The sequence below is a fragment of the Cryptomeria japonica genome, chromosome 6, assembly GCF_030272615.1.
Source record: "Cryptomeria japonica chromosome 6, Sugi_1.0, whole genome shotgun sequence".
NCBI classification, from domain to species: domain Eukaryota; kingdom Viridiplantae; phylum Streptophyta; class Pinopsida; order Cupressales; family Cupressaceae; genus Cryptomeria; species Cryptomeria japonica.
This window is the reverse complement of record NC_081410.1, coordinates 128,279,026-128,300,338: the sequence shown is the minus strand read 5'-3', so window position 1 is coordinate 128,300,338 and position 21,313 is coordinate 128,279,026. Positions and strand designations below refer to the sequence as shown.

Sequence of the window (21,313 nt, the reverse complement as noted above, 5' to 3'; positions counted from 1 at the left end):
TAGTACTCTCTGATTTTGGGATAGGCTTCCAAGTAGAATATGATATGCTAGCAAAACCACAATCAGTGTTGTGTTGATTCAAGAGGATAGATCAATCACTTATTTTAGCGATAAGTTGAACGAAGCTAGGTAGAAGTATTCTGCATATGACCAAGTTCTACACAGTGTGCAAGCTTTGTGCAAATAGAGGCATCACTTTTACACAAACCATCAAGCATAGAATTTGATCAACAACCTAGCAAAGCTAAAATAGAGACATTTGAAATGGGTAGAACATCTACACAGTTACTCATTTGTAGTCAAGCATCAAGCTAGCAAGACCAACAAGGTTGCAAACGACCTTGGGTAGGATACAGGCATTATGGTCAACAATGATTGTTGAGTTAGTGGGCATGAAGGTGATGAAGGATTTGTGTTCAACAGATTTTATAGATGCATGGAGAGAATGCATGGAACCATGGGCTAGAGCCAAAGGCTAGTTTGAAGATTGCTTTGCATGGGAGAGGTACCTATTCCAAAGGCAATAGTTATGTATCCTACAAAGTTCAATGAGGGAGAACTTCACTCTGAAATTACAGAATAGCGAGCTCAGGTGCAACTTTGGCACAAATAAGACACAGACCATGTTGAAGGAGTACTACCAGTTTGAGTTACACAAAAATGTGCACAAATTTGTTAAGCAGTGCAAAACATGTTAGGTAGCAATGGGAATAGGGCATAATACTAGATTGTATAAGCCATTATACACAACAGACTAACCTTGGGAGAAATTGTCCTTTGATTGTCGTGCACAACGACTATTTTTGTGGTTGTTTACAAATTCTCTAAGATGGTGCATTTCTTTTCTTGCGAAAAGACAAATGATGCATCAAGTATTGTTAATTTGTTCTTCAATGAGGTAGTGTGGTTGCATGGGTTGTCGCAAAGCATTATTTATGATAGATATCAAGTTCCTTAGCCATTTTTGTTGCACTTTATAAAAGAAATTGCACACAAAACTCAATTGCCGTTTATTCATATCATTCATAAACAAATGGATGGACAATAGTTGCAAAAGTAGTCTTGGCGACTTGCTCATTTGTTTGATAGTAAGGAAGCCTATAGGACTCTATGTTGATGCAAGAAGAGTTTGAATGCAACAGTTTTACAGGAAAGACACTGCTCCAAGTGGTGTACGGAATGTCCCCATGAGGTGTTACAGATCTATTGAAGGTGGAAGGTGATAAGCAAATGCAGAAGCTAAGGACTTCACACAACACATGACGAAGGTTCATGTGCGAGACAATAGATAGCTGGAGATAATAATGTAAAGTACAAGTTGGGCACAAATGAGTATCAAAGGGAGAAGGTTTATTCACGAGGGAAGTTGATCATGACACGTCAAAGGAAACAACAGTTCCCTGAGAAAACTTGCAATAAATTAAAGCCCGAGAAGAGAAGTTAGGTCAGTATGAGTCTTCTGAAGATTTTCAAAAAATGTGCATGAGATCAAGCTACCAAAAGGTTTGGATATCTCTCTCATATTCAAATTCTCTAATTTGTAATTCTACTATGCGACAAGTGAAATGGATGTTATGCAACAATGAGGAGTGCCACATTGGAGAAAACCAATGCCTAAAAATCAATGAGAAGAAATTGCACACACTTTGGATTCATGCACTGGCAAGAAAACCCAATGAAGCAAGTATATCACTAGAAGGGTAAAGAGCCTAAGAAGGACTTATGGAATTTTGAAGAAGAATTCAACTTGGGTGGTTGAATTAGTTTTCCCTAGTCCTAATTGTGAGAACTATATTCACAATCTTTTCACCCATGGTATCTAATGCACGAGCATCCTAGGAGTCAAGAAATCTTGTATCACCCACAAATATTTTTTTCTTTGTTGCCTAGTTTTGGTTTTACACAGACAAGATTAGTTTGTGTGCACTTGGATGTTTTGACGTTTTGTGCTAGTGTGTTTGTTTGGGGCAATTTTCATGTAAGCACCCATGCGAAACTCTTGCTCTTTTGCATACTTTGTTCCATAGTTGGAAAACTTAGAATCTGCGCGAACTCAACAACCCAATATTTAGACTTGAACTTGGGGCTTGATAAAACTTGGCCAAAACACAATATAATTACACAAAAAACAAAAATCAATGCGTTTAGAGAACACATAAGTCTATTATGATCATCAATTTGTCATAATTCAAATATTACATCATAAGGATTTCTAGACCAGTGGGTAACATCTGTAATATATTTCTGTGATTAGATATAATCTTTACTTCTATAATAAAAAATACAAATTTATAAGGTTAAAAATATCAATGGATTTTTTTTTAAATTACAACATAAAGTCTATATTATATTAGTTTTTACTAACAAAAAAAGGCCACACTCCTTAACCCACTAGTCAGATGTACGAGGATCAAGAAAGGACCAGGACCTTTATTTATTAAAGGAGATCGTGGCTTTCTTAAACTACATACAATTTGCCAGTTCCGAATAAACAAATGTTTCATTCACCTTAGGCCAGCTTACCTTTACTTCATTTGCAGAAATTTTTCAGCTTCTCAATAATGGGCAAGGAAAACTTAAAAAATTATTCTACTCATGCCATGGTTGAGTTGCTGACGGAAGCTAGGACCATGCTAGACTGGAAGTCAACAAGTGTTTGTTTAAAAGTTGCATTTCTTCAAGCTCATAGTTGGCAAATTCTAAAAGAGTTTGCTGGACTAGACATGATTTACCCGCAAATCTGGAAATCCAACTTGCTTGTAGATCTAAAACCCTCGGCATAAAAAATGAATTGAGTCAAGCTATAAAATATTGTATGTCTAACTAGGGAACTCAACAACATTTTTTAAGAAACTCAGCCAAATTGTGATGAGTATATGGACTAGGCTTGGTGCACGAATCTTGGAGAATTGGCGCATCATAGAAACAAAGTTAAGAATAAAAAAATGCCAAAAAGTATACACATCCTATGCAAGCTTTGAACCAGCACAATTCAACTCACATACTACATGTAAGTACATAGACCTCAATCTCTAATCAAGCCTTTGCAACATTCTTTAGTTTCTATGCATATCCTATGCACAAAGTTCCCAATGTTGAGCAACAATTGAACATGAATCCCAAAGATGCTAAATGGTTGATTATGTCCACAAGCAATTTTCCTTGTCACATTCAACTACTTTGTGTTTCCATGCACTTTTGTTGTGTTTCAAGTTCTATGCCAGTAGTTGAGCAAAAGCTTATTCACTCCAAGTGAACATTTTTAGCAGATATATCAAGCAAGAATTTTTATCATATCTGTGAGAGGAACTACCAATTGCTCTCATCTAATAGCCATCACTAAACAGAAGCTTGCTAGGCAACAGACAACCCACTTTTTACGGAATTTGAATTGGCATGATCCATGCTTCAGTTGACTGTCAGTTAACACTCATTTCTTAGGGTGGTAGTTATGCAAAAGATTGGCAACACTTGGCATAACAATTTCTAACTGTTCAGCTCGCTGATGAAGGCCAAGAGTGATGTGTGATCCTTTATAGAAATACGGAGTTCCGACAAGAATAGGTTCAAATTTTAGAGTTCAAGATGGAGAACAAAAAGCTTGTATAAAGAATTAGAGAGGGCATGTTTGAGTTTGGTATTTAGGTAGGTTTAACACAAAGAATTCTGCTCAAGATGGGTTTTTCTCATTGGTTTGTGTCACTAGATTGTTGAGTTGCACATTTTAGAGTGGCCCATAGTTGTACGATTCTTTTGTACATTAATGAATTTTGTATATTTTGCAATCTCCATATTTCTTCCTATTGCTTCTGTTGTGCACTCTGTGTGTCTGTCAACTGTTGGTTCATTTATCCTGCTTACAGTACTGCATCAATTTATATTCAAAATCATTTGACACAAGTGGTGTATCGAGTGGGAATTTTCATTGGATCTGCAAGTAGATAATTCTTTAAAAAAATAAGCTCACCAAATATCAATTAATCTCATCTGACACCAAGAATTGATTGAAAGTTCACTTGGCAATACAAGACCACTGCCTATAGAATTTGATTAGTGCAAAATCAGCAACACTTGGCATAACCATTTCTAACCGTTTAGTTCATTGATGAAGGCAGAGAGTCATATGTAAAAACTAAAATCCATTATAGAAGTATGTTCTTCAAGAAAAACAAGTTCGAGTTCTGGGAGTTCGAATTGAAAAACAGATAAAGCTTCTGTATATCTAAGTTTGGGGTTTGAGTGGGCTAAAACACAGAGCATCTCTACTCAGGTTGGGTATTTTCTCATTGGGTTGAATAGCTAAGATTCTCAGGTGTCACATTTTGAATAATTCTTCTATAAGTTAATAAAGTTTGTATGTTTCTGAATCTCCATATTTCTTCCTATTGCTTCTATTATGAACTCTGCACGTCCATCAGCTGGTTGTTCATTTGACCCACTAACAGTACTGCATCATTTAGATCCTCAGTTGAGACTGCCTCAACTTGGTAATGATTTTCTGGCAAACTGATTTCAATACAAACCTAGAGGTACATGCACATTAAAATGTATAAAGCTTTTGGTTAAAATATGAATAAAATTCAACCACCACACTCCATTATTTATAAAAAAGACAAGATCAATCTCATCTTTATCGTATAGATTGCAGCAAATATAAAACACTCTAGAACTAATAGCCATGTTATCACTCTGCTGATTCAAGTTTTGTTTCAGGAACCAGAATTACAACTAACTTACTTTGCTTAATTTAACAACTAAAAATTTTTCCTTTAAGGATAAATTCATGCATATTCCAAGTAAGAAATTTTATCAGTTATATTAAATTTTTTATCAAGTTTTTCAAGCACTCTGACAAGTCTTCAAATGCCATCCTCAACAACTATAAGTGTTCTTGTTACAAAAGATGTGGTTATAAAATCTATAAAACATGATTAATTTCTTCTCCTTACTTGGCACTCATTGAACAACAGCCATCATTCTGAATGACAAGGATCCTCTGTCATTTGTAAACTATATCTATGCAAATCCTATAGTACTACTCTTCTGTTGCAGACACTTCCCTTACCAAATTTTGGCAACAATGAGGTTCCTGTCATGGGGCTAAAATCATCAGCACTTTTTTATGTCTGTTTGCAATACCGTTAATAGTCATTCCCTTATATAACAATGAAAGCGCCTTAGACAAAGATTTTCTATTTGTTGTTAATGTCTATATTGAAGAAAACATGGTAACAAAAGCACTTACTTTAGGTGTTGTATTAACATGTGAAGTTAGTGACCAAAGAGTATTGACATGTTTTAAAGTGTCCTCAATGTGATCCATCAGATAAAATCATTTTGCACTTAGAAATGATGCATGCAGTGAAGAGCGATTATCCACGTATATGTCTTGTATAATTTAGAATTATTAGCATTCGAAGAACTGGAAACATTTGAAAGGAGTGTTTTCTTAATTAACCAGAAAGTCCCATGTATAATCTATATCTTCTCTGGGAGTAGATTCTCCAAGTCAAGATTAAGAAACAATATAGCATACATAATCATACTGCATACTAGAATCCAGTATAAACTATTAACTTATAAAGCATAGAAATATTTTCAATATCATCATGAAGTCCTCTAAAAGATGAAACAAATCTTCCCTGAAAATTAAGGAATCAAAATCCTTAAACCAATACTTATTAAACAGCCCCATTCTATTGATAGACCAAGGACCACCTTGGAATAGTGTTTATTTGTCTCCCTTTGAATCAAATAAAATAGTGAAATATTCAAAAGCACCAAGCATCACTTCAATTTGCCTATAGAACTTATGTTTACTTCCATTAGATTCTATTCCCCTTTCTTAGCTATTTGTGCCTATTTCTTGACCACTAGTTTTGGTGGTTCCCTGTTGTTTTGTATCTTTCAATATTTTATCTTTGTTCTTCCCCTTTGTGGGACTTTCAATACTGGTTTCCTTGCAATGTACACAGCATGATGAATCTGTTTATGATTGTCACTGCTGAATAATGTGTATACAGTATAGGAAAATGATTGCTTATATATATATTCTGTCTGTCTCTGTGTGTGTTGTAGGGTGGGGGGGAGGGGAGGACTCTTTGTATGTTTTGATAAAATGTTATTAGCCATGTTAGAGATTTTAAGGACTTACAAGCAGGAGAAACAGCATTGGGATCCTCTTCTAAGTACAGCACCTCATGGTGGTGACTAGGGGTCCCATGAGGCCAAGGGGGTGCAGGGAGTGCTGCCCTTGCGCCTAGAAGGGAAGGATTTCCGGGACACCTTATTGTAAATACACCCCAACCCTCTATCATGGTGGATCACTATGCTAAGAAATCAAATCATAGGAAGGGGAAAAGGATATCATGATGAAGGGGAACAGTTATAGGACACCTCACAAGGTACACCACCTCATAAGGATGGCAAGGGCCACATGAGGCCAAGAGGGATGGTATATCTGCTCTTGGGCCTAGGGTAGAGAATCTTTAGGGCACCCTATCAATTCACCTTATTCTAGCTTCCCTATGGTTGAATTTCCCCAATAAATTAGACATATCTTATGATTGAGTTTATTTTCCTAACCCTAGTAGGAAAGTTACTTGGAATTGTAATTTTAGGGCAAAAACTAGGGCATTTACAAAAGGGGCATTACAAATGCTTCCCCTAAACATTATACTTTTGTGAATTCCACAAAGAGGAATGATTCCTCTCCAAAAAATGATACCAGGAAGAACAACGAGGGGAAGGTTGAGGAGCTTTCTCTAGAACCAAAGGTAGACCAGAAATCGCCTCAGCTGCGCAACTCTTGCTGCTTGGATTGAGCAAAAAGTTGCGGTGAAACTTCTCAAAGGCCCTCTCCTACGGTCACTTCTGAATCAGCAATCAAACAACATTCAGGCTCTACAACAATAGTTGAGGGGTCCCACATCACAGGGACTGAAGCATCTTTCTCTTGCTCCACCTCGACCTCTGAAGGATCTAAATGATGGAGATAGAGGCAACAAATGGCAAACAATACTGAAAAAGAGAAGGAATACCAACAAAAGTGTGGAAGCTAGCAACAAAATGCAACTTCTGTCTCGCACCAAATGTGGTGGTGAAACCAAATCTTAAGTGGTTTGGAGGAGGAAAACCATAGATTAAAAGCATTGGGCCTTCCTGTGCTCTGACCTCAAGTTACATCATTACAACAGGGAGTAGAATTCTTATTGGTATAAGTTATATTTATTCTATCCATCATGATGGATGGATAAGTAGAGTAGATTATGCACCCCTTGGCAAGGGCACACACTTTATCAAGTTCATTTTATAATCACTTATATGGGGTACGGATCCCTTATGCCTAAGTTACAGATCAAAAAAAAATGGCAGAAATTATTCATAAACATTTCAATCAGTCAGGATATGCTTTATAAAAATAAAAAACATGAACAGACCACCATGTGCACTTAGACCTAAGCATATCTGCTGATGAAAAAGCTATCAAAAAGACAATGATTATTAGACAAACTATCAATTAATGGATTAGATGGCCTTCAATCTGAGTGAATATGCCACTTCAATGGAAATAGAGACTATTATATCAAGCCGCAAGAAAGGTCAACGATCAAAGTGACAAAAAGGGAATATTTTTTTTTTTACAATTGTCAAAGAAACCTACTTCAAATACATCAACAATAACTTGAAGTCTGTGAAGTATTTCATCTAAATTTGCAAGAATATCATTTGCAGAGAAGACCCTATGAAAAGACAAAATAAAGAATCACTTTATCCAATACAACAAGAATCAATGTTCTATGATAATATGTAAATGAGAGTATAGGATGTCAAGGGATTTACAACCGAGATTATAGTAGGACTGACTCATAAGAAGAATTTCTGGGCTGGGGAATGATAGATTGTAACTTGTATGTGTCAAATTTTTTCATTATGCATTAACAAATCAATTAATGTGAAACCTTGATACTTTAACAGACATGTGATATGCAACCTATCAAACAATCCTTGCCTCATTACACTAGAACTTACATTCTAGCTGTATATGAAACTGAGAACAAAATTAGTTTTTTCTAATTGTTTTGAAGGACAATTCCTTATTACAACTGAGGAGTATTTTTGCTAAGACAACAAATAGCAAAGATTACACACAAAAAAAAAGTTGCAGATAAAGTGCAGAAACCTATTAAGGAAATCTGGAATTTAATTATGTTTGACTGATTAATTATTTTTTCAAGAATAAAACATAAGAAAATTATCTGGAAACCATACCATGAAGTCTCCTTGCAGAAGGGCCCTCAGTGGGAGGGAAGCAACTATTTGCAAGGCTCTGCAGAACAAATATCTCATTACGAAGACAATTTTGCTGGAGTATAAAGGCATTCATATAAAAAACAATGAAACCTATCTAGGATGGTAGCCAATCAAAACCTCACAGAGATGGTGATTCTTGTCCACAGCAGCAAGATTGCATTTTGTCTTCGGTGGCTTGGATTTGTCCATAACATCACAGTGTAATGCACCACACATATCTGCCAAGCAATTACCCCGGCTCTGCACCCAGTTTCAGTTTTGCCTTATATTCTTATTCCAAATGCACATAAAGCACTAGGAGTTACTATCAAATTCCAACTTCGACAAACAAATAAAGAAAAATTTGAGAATTAACCTACTGCAAAAAAATGTTCATAAATGCACAACAAAGATACAATTCAAACATTTTTTGAGAAAACATAGAATGGTCTCAATCCCACATTTACAAATTCCCAGACAAATTCAAGTTGAGCAAGATGAGCAGATTTTAATTAAGATAAAACAAGTAAATTGACAATCACTTCATATAGAAAAACTTTCATCATTTAACTACCTAATTAGAACTAATCTACACATCAATTGTGTTTATCCATCTTCCAAAAGAACAAATTGAAAAAACATCCAAGAAAACAATGAAAGCAGTGATTTAAAGTAGTGGCCACAACTACTGGAATGAAAAATAGCATTTATACTAATGCCCATGACTGACAAAAGAGACGTACTGGACTGGCAAATGTTTGCAATCAAAAGCAGAAACAGGGTTATCTCCACCCAAGCCTATACCTAAGAACTCGTATTCATGAATATATATCAAGCACACAGCACAAGTTATATATATACAGGTAGTCCTCAGCGCTGGGACAAAAGCCTCAGTAGAGTGCAATACAACGACCGCCCTATAATTGAAAAGAGTCTACTAGAATTACCCTAAGTTACCAGTTTGCTGCACAGGGGCCAAAGATCCAGGTTTGATCAGCACCCAGTTTGGGATCTGGATTGTTCTGGCTGCAGAATTGATCGGACCGCAGCATTTGCTATGTGGATCCATCTTTGTCCTTGACTGTGATGGATAAAAAGTTATAAAAAAATCCTTAACCCTAAAAGCAACTTCTAAAGCATTTGAAAGACAAATAAACTAGTTTTATACTAGTACCTGTATTATTATTATTTTGAAGACCCATATGACGCTCAAGCCTGAAGGCTGCTTATTGACATTATTATTGTTAAATTTAATATATAAGTTTAAACAATAAATATCTTATCATGACATTCACGTTTTTGAGTAACTGACATTGTAGTATTTTTTATCTTTATGGCAGTTTGTTTAGTATATGATGCTATGAGGTATTCTGAACTGATTACTGCTGGAAATGTGTATATATTTATGATTTTTATACAATTTTCATTTTTGTATGGACTAACCCAAACCCAAAAAAAAATTGGCCAAATCCACAAACCAAACCAGAACTGGTAACTTAGGAATTTTCATGTCCTCTTTATTAATTGCAATCAAAATCGAATTCTATGGTGTGATTAAAAACATCAACTCTCCTAATGTGCTGTCAACAAGCTAAGGGAACAGCACTGGCCCATCCAGAATTGATTATAGTTAATAACTTCAGCTCATAAGAGTGTCATAAATGTACACAAGGTTAACTTGGTTTGTTATTTAACCATTAAAGCCCTGATATGTATTTGTTTTGTCTTGAGATAGTGAATATAACTAATTTAATGTGAACATTGCCATAACAAAACAAATAGGGCTACATTCAATTTATATAATTCTCTGGAATTGACAAAAAAGTCAATCTGAATTGTTTAGAGCATCTAGTTGATTAATATAAAATCTATTGATATATAATGATCTGAAAGTAACTGTGCCTACCATTAAAAAGGCCAGAGCTAGTAATATGAGTTTCTCATATCTCTAATGAGCATATTGACTTACAATGTTCAGAAGATTTTGGTGACGATTGTCAAAATGTTGCTCAAGATAATTCTCTGAAAGAAATATTTTTTGGCAAAAGCCACACTGCCATTCATTAACTCGTAAATGATCCTTGTGTAGCTCTTGTTCTCTAAACATGTCATTTGCTGCATGAAGCCGACAGGTCTTTGAGAGGTTGTAATTCTCTTCTTCCACAAATGGCATCAAATACTATACCAAACAAATTGAAACAAAATTTATTAAGTGATAATATTTATGTTGGCATCTAAAAGATTGTTACAAAAATAGTAAACATTAGAGCCACATTGCAGAGGCTGCTTATCAATTTACATAGATTTGATAGTATCTGATGGTTACCTCATCAATAATTTTCCAAGCTATCCTGCTTCTTTCCCTGGAACAATATGTTTTAGAATGATATACGACATCGTCTTGTTCCTTTCTTCAGAACACCAAAGACAACCATTAGTGAAAACTAGAAAAGATATAAACTTCAAACAGGCTTCTGTTACTGACATAATTATAGCTAACCTTCTTTGCAACAACTATGGTTCTACTTTTACATCAGGGGCAAATATATAGCTTTCTGAGTTTTGTTTCAAAACTAAAACAAAAGCTATAATGACAAATGAAAATTAAATAGTCTTACGTAAATATGATACTTGGTGCTTTAGTCTGCGCCTTTAGCATAAAGAGACAAAATTTAGCCAACAGACCAAACGATTTGAAAGAATATGCACTCATAAGAATACTTGTGCTTTCCTAGTCCTTACATGCTAAGTCTAGCAACATAAACAATCATCAACTGCAAAGGTAAAAAATGTAGATTACTGTGTGATTATATTTCTCATATTCCACATTCATGCTAATTATGGAAGGTAGCAACTTAGGCAGAACTAAAATATCAAACCAAGAATCATACAACCACAGCTATACAAATAGCAATAGAAATAACATATTGAATTCTTTTGAGGCTTCATTCATCCTAATTGCATCACCATGAAAAAGAGTTTTGATTGATATGTAGTATAGCTACACCAGCAGACCTTTCATACCTGACAACTGTTAAGTCATGTAGTTCCTGGATCACAGCATGAAATAATGGAAAAGTACCAGTTAGAGAAGCCTAGAACAAAAGATCAGGATGTATCTATACACTGAAAGCAATTTATATCAGAATTCCTATTCAGACCTAAAAATATATTTGTGCTAATGATATAAAATGAATATGATATTCAGGTATACAAGTTTTTTGGCCTCATAAACAACAAAAATTGATTAAAGTGCTTAATCATTTCTTATCTCCTGGTAGATTGTATACATAGATTCAATACAGTAAAAGTTAAAACAGGTCCTATAGATTAAGGATCGCTATAAACACTGCTGCCAAAATGCATGAGGACCGGGTTTTGCAGCTTCCTAAAAACCTTTAAAGCTATTTAAACTGTATTGTTCAAAGCTTTGTTGTACGATAAGCAAAATTTAGGTATACATTTTTTAACATCTAAGCCTCCCTGAATTTGACGTCATAAAAAGTTATTTGCAACCTCTGATTCCAAGTTTAATGAGGTCATGTCTGGAATTCTTGGGGAATATTTCCAAGTTTTTTTAAGCTATTTCTGATATTCAATCTGCTTGGTAAAAAATCAAGTGTTTCTCAGTTAACTTGCCTGAAAAGCAGTTAAAGATTGAAGGTTAGAGTTGAGATTTGAAAGTGAATCACAAATCCCATCTAAGTGCCACCTGAAATATTTAACAACCTTAGACATTCTTGATTATAAGGTATCTTTTATCTAAGAAGAACTCTCAAATATAAAATACCCTTGATTATTTTCATTTATTGAAGCAAGTGTTCAAAATCTAAAAAATACATACCAATACAGTCAAACGTTCAAGGAAATGCACATCCATATTTCTTACGTTATAGTTTATTTGGCTTCAGATTTGGACCTATGTTCAGAGTCTCAGACTCTCTCACATTGATTTGTCTCTAGCCATATTAGTTGGTATCATAGCCTTGCTTGAGATTTTCGCCCTGTTCTCTTTAAATGGCCCTTGTGCCCCTACACCCTTGTTCCTTCCTACCAGGTGTAGTCACAACTTTGTAAATCCTGTTTTAGGATTTGCCTATGTTCCACCCAGTACCTGGTGAGCAAAGGGTAGGGTGAGGAGGAGGGGGAGATTTAAAAACATAGGAATGCAAGAAGTGGATACCTAGAGCTAAGAAATAGCCCCAAAATCCTAGGAATGGTATTTAAATAAGGATATAGCATTAAAGAAGCACTGTAGAATCAAGGAGGTGGGAATACATTCCAAATCTGATTGGTATGAATCATTGTCTTGATGAAAAGCCTCATCCAACATCAAATGTTTCAGCAATGTTTGTGGTTGAAAAGTACATATTTGAAAGCTTGAGTGCTAACCAAAAACTACTAAGGGCAAAACTTAGTTCATGCCATGCTCAAGTTTAAGCACTTAACCCCTTGATGCGCATCAGAAAGGCATTATAATGCACGGGAGTCCACTAAAATGGTGCACCAATTCTATTCTACAACTCTTAACACTTGATTATAAAATACATATCAGAAGCCAGTTAGAAAATAGAAGTAGATTAATATTAATTGACCAACTTTAATGATGTTGCTGAAAATAGCTAGCATTTAAGTCTAGAGCTTAAAAGAGACAAAAACAACTGCAACACTTTCAGATACAGTGTTAAGATACAGGCAGCACACAGTAAAATAAGGAAAATTATGTTTTCTTCTAAAAATTTATGAATATGCACCTACCTTAAGCCAAAAATATTATAATTTCAAATAACAATCCAATAAACTTGGAGTGTAAGCCTCATTTATCATCAAAGGACCAATTCAACTAGTTATCTTCTTTAAAGCGGATAAATTTGATACCTATTGGTACCTTCATATCTACATGTTCTATTCTGTCTTCCATTGACCAAGTGGAGCCTGTATAATTCAATTGATCCTAATTTTTGCCCTAAAATCACAAATTCCATTCAAATAAGAAATGTAAGATGGTTGGAGGTATAACTTTACCAATTAGATCTCAATTGAGACCCCTCAATCATGTTAGATATAAGATTAATCTTTCCTAGTAGGGTGAGAGACATTATCTTAATCATCTTACATAATGTGATGTGGATTCCCTTCAGACTTTACCCAACAACCTATCCACATTATGAAGCACCACGGGAGATCATACAAGGCGCCTTGAGCTTATCCATCAAGCCCAGGAGCGTGGAATGACATCCATCAATCGGCCTCCCGGCCCCACTCAAGGTTACTCAACTCAAATGGACCATCAAGCTAATTGCTTTCCTTATATGCCCACATCTCCCCTCCATAACAGAACGATAGATTCGATGAAGCTTTAAAGGAACCTTATCATAATTAACTATCCAATCTTTTGCAATGGAAGGATCTTAAACCAATTCCTTGAGAATTTACAATATATTTGGTTTCTTACATCAAGTTGCAAATTTGGTCTCAAGTTACCTATTAATTAGTTTTAAGATAAGTTTTCTCCCATCCGCTGAGAGGAAGATCATAGGCTACCTGGCAATAGCATTGTAAATCAAAATTCAATTTTCCCCTATTGCGTCAACGAGGAATTAGTTGTGTTTTATTTTTGGGGGGTCAATGTAGGAAAAAGGAATCCTCCCTATTTTATGAGTTAGACTGTATAATATTTGAAAAGAAGCTTCACATGGTGATGGATTGCTATGTTCAGTCACACATAGATAGTCCTGTTATAAATAATGAATCATTTTGTTCTCATGCTTGTGCTTTGCATGATTAGGAGCAGCATGTATCTGATACGCACTAAAAAGATAAGTTTTTTTCCTCAATTGGAGGTTCTTTAGTGTGATATTGCACACAACCTCTGTAAGTTTCTTATATGTAAGGCTATGGGTATCCTGTTTAAAGTTTCAAACAGTGTCATAGGGTTAAGTAGTCTACAATGTGCTCTATTGAGATGTGAATGAGTAACTAGAGATATATAAGACATGGGAACAAATAGATTGCCCTCATTATAGGACTGTGTATTTTAACTCTTCTGGATGCTAACATACTGCAGAGCTTTATATTTGCATTAGAAACCTTGGTGGCTGTTAAGAAATGCAAAACTTAACACCTTATTTCTTGTAAATCTAGATTATTTCTGTTTGACAATATCAAGAGATCTTATACTTGAGAAATTTCATAATTGTCAAGCATAAAGTAATCGTATGGAGTAGACATGCTGGAAACAAATCAGGTATGAACCAAACACGTAGCATACACATGAAAACACGAAGCATACACATGGATATTGTTAATTTTAACACTTTCAGATTGACATAACTTAGAAATTTAGATTTAGTTTGTTTACCTGAAAGAAAATGACAACATAGAAATAAACAAATTAACAGCAAGACACAGTTACCCTGGGAAAACCTCCTAGGAGGAAAAACCCAGCCAGAAAAGATCCTTAGATCTGATTATGGATTATAGTTATGTAATCATTACAACACTTATCTCATGTATTTGCAGGTTCAGATGTTGCTGTCACAAGAGGTATGAGGTGACTGCCTTCAACAATCACTTGATGTCATATGAAGGATAGATGCTGCTGCTCCATTACCCTAGATTGTAGGCCTCCAAAGAATTCGCTGTGTATGACCTAGATGGCAGTCCTTTAAGCAGTTCGCTTGGTATACATAAATGGTAGTCCTTGCTGCGTGTGTATGAATAGCAGATCTCCAATCAGTTCGCTGTGCATTCACTGAATTTGCCAACACCTCAAGATGGATTTCGCACCTCCTAATGATAGATGAAGGTTGCTGTAGTTGCAGAAGACTGAAGTTCGCACTTAGGCAAATATGACGATTTTCGCATAAGATGAAGGAGCTTAATTGACTTGATTGTATAACAAATGAATCTTGATCTTTTATTTATATGGAGCGAACTCCTTAACTAGGTCGGCTTTTCAATAATTAAACTTTTAATTATTTCCTTTTATCTGCCTTGTTAGTAGGGTCGGCCCTATTGGATAGTGCGCTGAGTGTTTATTTGATATAGCATGGGGAATAGGGCCACGTTGGAGGGAAGAGGGGCCAGACCTTATTTGGGCGGATTCCAATGTTGCCCAAGGCAATATGAATCCGCCCTTCCCTAATTAATATCAACAGATATATATGCAAACACGGAGCATAAACACGAATACACATATTGTTAGATTCATTCTTATTGACTAGAATGATTCATTGATTCATCTTTACCATGCACGATGGCAGGATCATGCTCTGATACCATTTATAATGTCCCCTTTTGAAAATGCCCTAGTTTTTGCCCTAAAATCACAAATTCCTTTCAAATAAGAGATGTAAGATGGTTAGAGGTGTAACTATATATATAAAAGAAACAGCAGAGAATAAAAAGACAATCATATATATATATCAGAGTTCCGTGACTCGCGGCGAGTCACGCGAGTCACGCGAGTCAGCGGGCCGGGTGACCCCTGCCGGGTCACGGTGACCCTAACCCGGGCTCGGACGAGTCAGAGGGTGTGACTCGCCTGACTCGCCGAGTCAAGCGAATCATTCCCTGACTCGCCGAGTCCGAGGGTCGTGACCCGGCTGGAGTCACTTAATAAAGTGCAGTAAAAAATAAAAAAAAATCATAACATTTTTTAATGACTTTTTTCGCCATTTCCCTTTCTTATAACACCCGACGCCTTTAGAAAATAATAAAAGTATTTTTGGCCTCGCGGGGCGCTGCCCCTCGACCCCGCCCTGTATCGCGACAGGGAACGCGCAAGGGGCGCTGCCCCCAAACCCCCGTTGAAAAATATAGGGGGAAACCGCGCCGATAGAAGTAGGGAAAATCTAACCTCTGACTCTGATTAGGCTCCATATAACAACACAACTTAGAAATCTTGGTAATTGGTATTTAGATTTAGTATTTCAAATTTCCTATAGTCTCATTTGAAAATGTAATTCTTATACTGTATTACTGTCATACATCTTTTCAAAACTAGTTTTTCAAGTACTATATGTATATGTATAACTATATCAGCACCACCACCCCGCCACCCCCCCCGTCCCCAAACTTAGGCCCTTGGTCCCCCCGTCCCGGAAACACGTCCCCTCGTCCCCAACACCTATGGCTACTCAGACTGGCACATCACAGGCAGAAACTATGGCTACTCAGTCATCCAGGACCTACCTTAGATGCCTTTCTAGGAGGCAGATAGACGAGGCTGAGCCAGAGCCTGAGCCATAGACTTGTTTTTGTTTACACTTTACAGTTACATATATGTTTGGGAACATTTGAAGTCATGGATTTTATATACATTGGACAACATTTATAACTCTATATATCTATGTTTTCTAATTCCTTCAGCTACAATTTACATTTCTATGCATGTGATGGATGTATGTTTATGTATGTGATCAAATTAGCTTCTATTTGATGATGTTATAGTGTCTTTAAGCTTAATTCAATAATGGGTGTATGAAACAAGTTTTAAATCGTTAAAAATCTCTAAATTTCAAGGGTTTTCTTATTTTGCCGAGTCATTGCCGAGTCCGAGCCGAGTCACGAGTCGAGTCAGCCTTGCCGAGTCAGAGCCGAGTCCGAGTCTAGGAACTTTGATATATATATATATAGTTCCTTTGTCTTTTTATTCTCTGCTGTTCGATTGATTTATTTACTGCTTCCTCCCTCCTTGAATACCGATCTCCAATATATATCCTCTTAATTGGAGTGGAAGAGTCATGTCCTTCCATAATCCACGTCCCTTTCTTCTAAGGTAGTGTCTTCTTCTTAGTGACCGCTGCTTTTTGACTACCACTCATTGTAATTATCTTGATTGTGGTGTTCCACGGAAACGCGCTCCCCCCCCTCAGGCCCAAGTCCCCCTGTCCCCGAAACCCATCCCCCAAACTTTTTCCCTTTGTCCCCCCGTCCCCGAAGCCCGTCCCCACGTCCCCCCGTCTCCCCGTCCCCAAAGGCCATGGAACAAATTATCAGATTGTTATTAATTTAATAAAAATATTTTGTGCCTCTTCAATAAGAACTTGAGGCTGCTAGAATGTAATCGCATCTTCTTAATTATGCATATCTTCATAAAACATCCTCCTATATCCTATCGCTGTAGAATTACTATCTTACGTAGCTATTGGAGGACTGTCTAGTTTAATAAATTGTTAAGACTCTAAACTAACCAATCAAGAGAGTTTCGACCAAGGGCAGAGAGTGATGTCTTGACCAGCGATACACCCTTTGATTTCATTTTTTTATATTGCTCTTAAGGATACGTTTCTTTAATAAAATAAGCTTCTCTTTTCTAACTAATCGTCTTGTTATAGAGGAAACCGCTATTGCCAAATGGGAAAAAGGTCGATCAAACAATGAGTCTTAATTGTTGGAATCGTTTCCCATTGGGCCAAAAGTTCGAACTATCAACGCCCGATACAAACACCAGATTTAACCCAACCCACAGGAGGCAGTTAAGCCATGTCACAAGTCCCCAAGGAAGTGTTGACCACCAAGTCAACAATCTCCCCCTCAGCACTGACTGAGCCTTCAGCACCCACTAAAGGGAGCCTTGAACCCGTGACCCAAGGCTCTAATACCAATTGTTAGAATCGTTTGTCGTTGCGCCAAAAGTTTGAACTATCAACGCCAGATTTAACCCAACCCACGAGAAGCAGTTAAGCCATGTCGCGAGTCCCCAATGAGGTGCTGACCACCAAGTCAACATTATTGCCATCGATCTACAGAAATCCGACTGCTGTTAACAAGCAATTGTTTCTATTATCCATGAAATTATGAAGTCTTGCGATCTGCCATTTCATTCAATACTTGGATTGGGTCATGACACAGTGTTACCTTGTTTTCAAGAATCAAACATGTAGAAAATATTTTCTGACGTAAATGTGTCTATAGTTTTCTGCTAAGCATGCAAAGTGATAACATTTGCCAATTAGTCAACTGATTTCAAAACATTGCTGTTCTCCAGTCTACTCAAAAGCTAACCCATCAGGATGTGACCTAGCATTAAAATTAAGTTTGTTCAGGCTGCAATCAAGCAGTAACATGGTGTACTTACAGCCACAGTAACCCAACTGAAAACCCATTAAAACTCAGTTAACTCTAAAAATTCTGTGAATACATATTCTTCCTTAAACCCAACCTTTGATGTTTGCCTTTGCTGTGACCTTAAAATCAACCTTTGCCTCAGGAATGCTGTTGAAACTGGCCAGATAACTTGAATAGAGATGAGGGCTTGGTACTAAATTAATCTTGGATTCCCATCATTCAAACTCTTATGGATGAGCAACATCAGTAATCATTTAGTGTTTGATTCGGTTAGAACCCCATGGGATTATAGCCTTTATGAAGGTGATTTTCCCTCTTGGATGTTTTCACAGAGTTATCTATAATATAAGGATCTCTAAATTATAGAATCCATTACCTTTTTAAATCCTGATAATGGAACACAGAGTGTGGTCCAAAACGTTGATCATCAAAGAGTTGTCACAGTTTTGCCAGAAAAAGAATTTACAACATTTTTCTTTTTTAACTTTTTTCCTGCAGAAACTAATCCATTCAATTTACAGGCGTCATGCCGACAATGTTTACCTATACTGCCATATAGTTTCAGATGATCTACGTTGAGAAAACAAATACTTTTTCCTTCACTGATCACAAATATGAAGCAGATAAGGTAAATTGCCATCCAAAAGAGAAAATTCAAGGTCGGACCTGACACGCAGATTTCACTGTGGTGAAATTATTGAAATTATGTCCTGATCCGTTACCATAATGATTGTGGAATCAAACAAATGAGCATTACGAAATTCTATTACACAAATGGAAAACCAAAAAAGCTGTAAAGTTTGGGGCAAATTCAATGCGCAGCTAATCAAGAACGAGCACTTCTACAGACTGGGGAATCACAATTATTGAAAGAAAGACACAGTATTTATTTTCAATGTATTTTTAAAGTGCAAGCAAGAACTAGCCAATTGGTATGAATTCAAGCGGTGAATCATCTAAGTTTCCATTGTAGAGATCCATGTTCAAATTTCCAGTCAAATATTTAATTGTACAAAATGTTGAATGTTTAATCCAAAGAAACTACCACAGCTGATCCTATATGTGACGCGCCCAATAAACAAGGTCAGGTTCAGTTACAAATCTCAAATAAATTTAATGTAAGAGATAGCCCTAGGTCGTGACATCTAAATCACACACCTCACAGGAAAATAAAAAAATTTGCATAAAGAAATCAGAAATGAAACAGTGAAGTAAAAAGTAAAGAATAAGATAAGAACATATGTACCTGTGCAAAGGCTCCCAGAGACAGTATGCATAGCAAAAGGATAAACAAATAAGAGCGCTTGATATTGTATTTATCCATTTTAGAGTTTCTGTAAAGAGAAGAGTGGCAACATGATCTTCTGATTTTGACCGATTGGACAACCTTAATTTTCAGAGAGCAAGCATTAATGCTTTAATTCGCTGGACGGCCAGACTAACATATCCAGACCAGAATACAAGAAAACGAGGAAAGGGATTGTTGTGGCATAGATGAATGAATATGCGTGGCAGCCGACCTGAATTTTTATCACTTAATTTTGCTCCTTCCTCTAAATAAAATTGTTTTGTAGAACTCTCAAAGAAAAACCTTGGCTCTCTCTGTCCTGTTTCAGACATACAAGTTTATCCAGTGAGAGAGAATGTGACTGGTCCCATCTATTTGATCGTTTATATGATCATACAACTTAATAATTTATTATGGATTGAGATGCTATGTTTTTATAAATACTTTATAGACAATTTATAATAAGTAAATATAATATAATAATTTAATTTGCAATTTTTTCTTTTTTTTTTTTTTTTTTTGATCGATAAAAGGTTGAGGTCAAAGAATTTTATTAATTTAAAAAATAGATAGATTTACATTTACACCTCCATTCGGTGTGGGCACCGGTAGGAAAGAATGGAGGGAAGAAAACCTCCGGTCTAGCCCAGATCCTTCAAGGATCAGAAAAAATTAAGAATGCGATACAAAATGGAGATACAAGAACACAAAGGGAACTTGTTCAAAATAATGAAGATTGTATGTAGAAATCCTCTGTGTAAAGATGAGAAGCAAATTGCCCATCTCTTGGGGTGATGCTGCCATTTGTGGGCGACCGTTCTTGTTATTCCTGAAACACGGGGTTAAGCATGCTTTGCTCCTTATGTTGCACAAAATCTTGAGAAAAACTCTCACCAGAATGTTAGGAAAAGGAAAACCGAACAGGTCAACTTATACAATATATCATACCTACCTGGATGGTCACCCTGTTAAGATACACAGCTCAAAATATTAGTCTCAAGAAATCTCCAGAAACATAATGCGAGAGTGATTACCCATCGAAGAGCATAAACTCAATAAATATTAACGAGGCAAATTCCATAAATATTCTTGCAAAGAGATTGCGAGGAGCTACCATCTTAAAGAATATGGTGTGAGAGCCTTCCAGACCCTTATTGAGTGTCATGGGAAAGCTTTAAGTGAGATAAAATTTTATCAGGTCGACCCTTAATCTAAAAATATGATGTTGGAGATTACTGGGAAGAAAGAGGAAAATTGACATATGCATCTGAGACTGATTTAACTTAAAACTGAGAGAACGGCAAGAAAATAGGAAACTATATATGAATATGATTATATAGATGTGAGTCTAAACAAAATCCTAATATATAATGTGAATGATGATAAGATATATAGAAATATAAATACAAATATATATATATATATATATATATATATATATATATATATATATATATATATATATATATATATATATATATATATATATATTGCAACCATGGAAGGCCTAGAAAGCCTGAAGGTGGTTGGGGTCGATCATACACAGGGAAGAGGATGATGCATAGCATATACACAGCTTAACAAAATTACGAAGCTAAGTTAAAGCAACCTAGAGACATTAAAGCCTGAAAGCTTCTTAAGAACAGAACAAGAGACAAA

At 36.1% G+C, this 21,313-nt stretch overlaps 1 protein-coding gene across 3 annotated transcripts in view; it reads right to left on the bottom strand.

The window, feature by feature from the left end:
• LOC131040453 (uncharacterized) overlaps nucleotides 1-20,048 on the bottom strand; it is a 30,003-nt gene extending 9,955 nt beyond the window's left edge. The window contains exons 1-7 of one of the 3 annotated variants that reach the window (XM_057973388.2): nucleotides 19,613-20,048; nucleotides 11,317-11,342; nucleotides 10,911-11,066; nucleotides 10,619-10,703; nucleotides 10,262-10,471; nucleotides 8,431-8,553; nucleotides 8,272-8,329 (exon numbers count right to left, since the gene is read on the bottom strand). In XM_057973388.2, coding sequence (XP_057829371.1) covers nucleotides 8,272-8,329; nucleotides 8,431-8,553; nucleotides 10,262-10,471; nucleotides 10,619-10,703; nucleotides 10,911-11,005 — 571 coding nt within the window. In that variant the 5' untranslated portion in view covers nucleotides 11,006-11,066; nucleotides 11,317-11,342; nucleotides 19,613-20,048. The remainder of the gene's footprint in view (nucleotides 1-8,271; nucleotides 8,330-8,430; nucleotides 8,554-10,261; nucleotides 10,472-10,618; nucleotides 10,704-10,910; nucleotides 11,067-11,316; nucleotides 11,343-19,612) is intronic. The other 2 variants (XM_057973387.2, XM_057973389.2) reach the window with 2 other exon arrangements.
• Nucleotides 20,049-21,313: the final 1,265 nt, after the last annotated feature.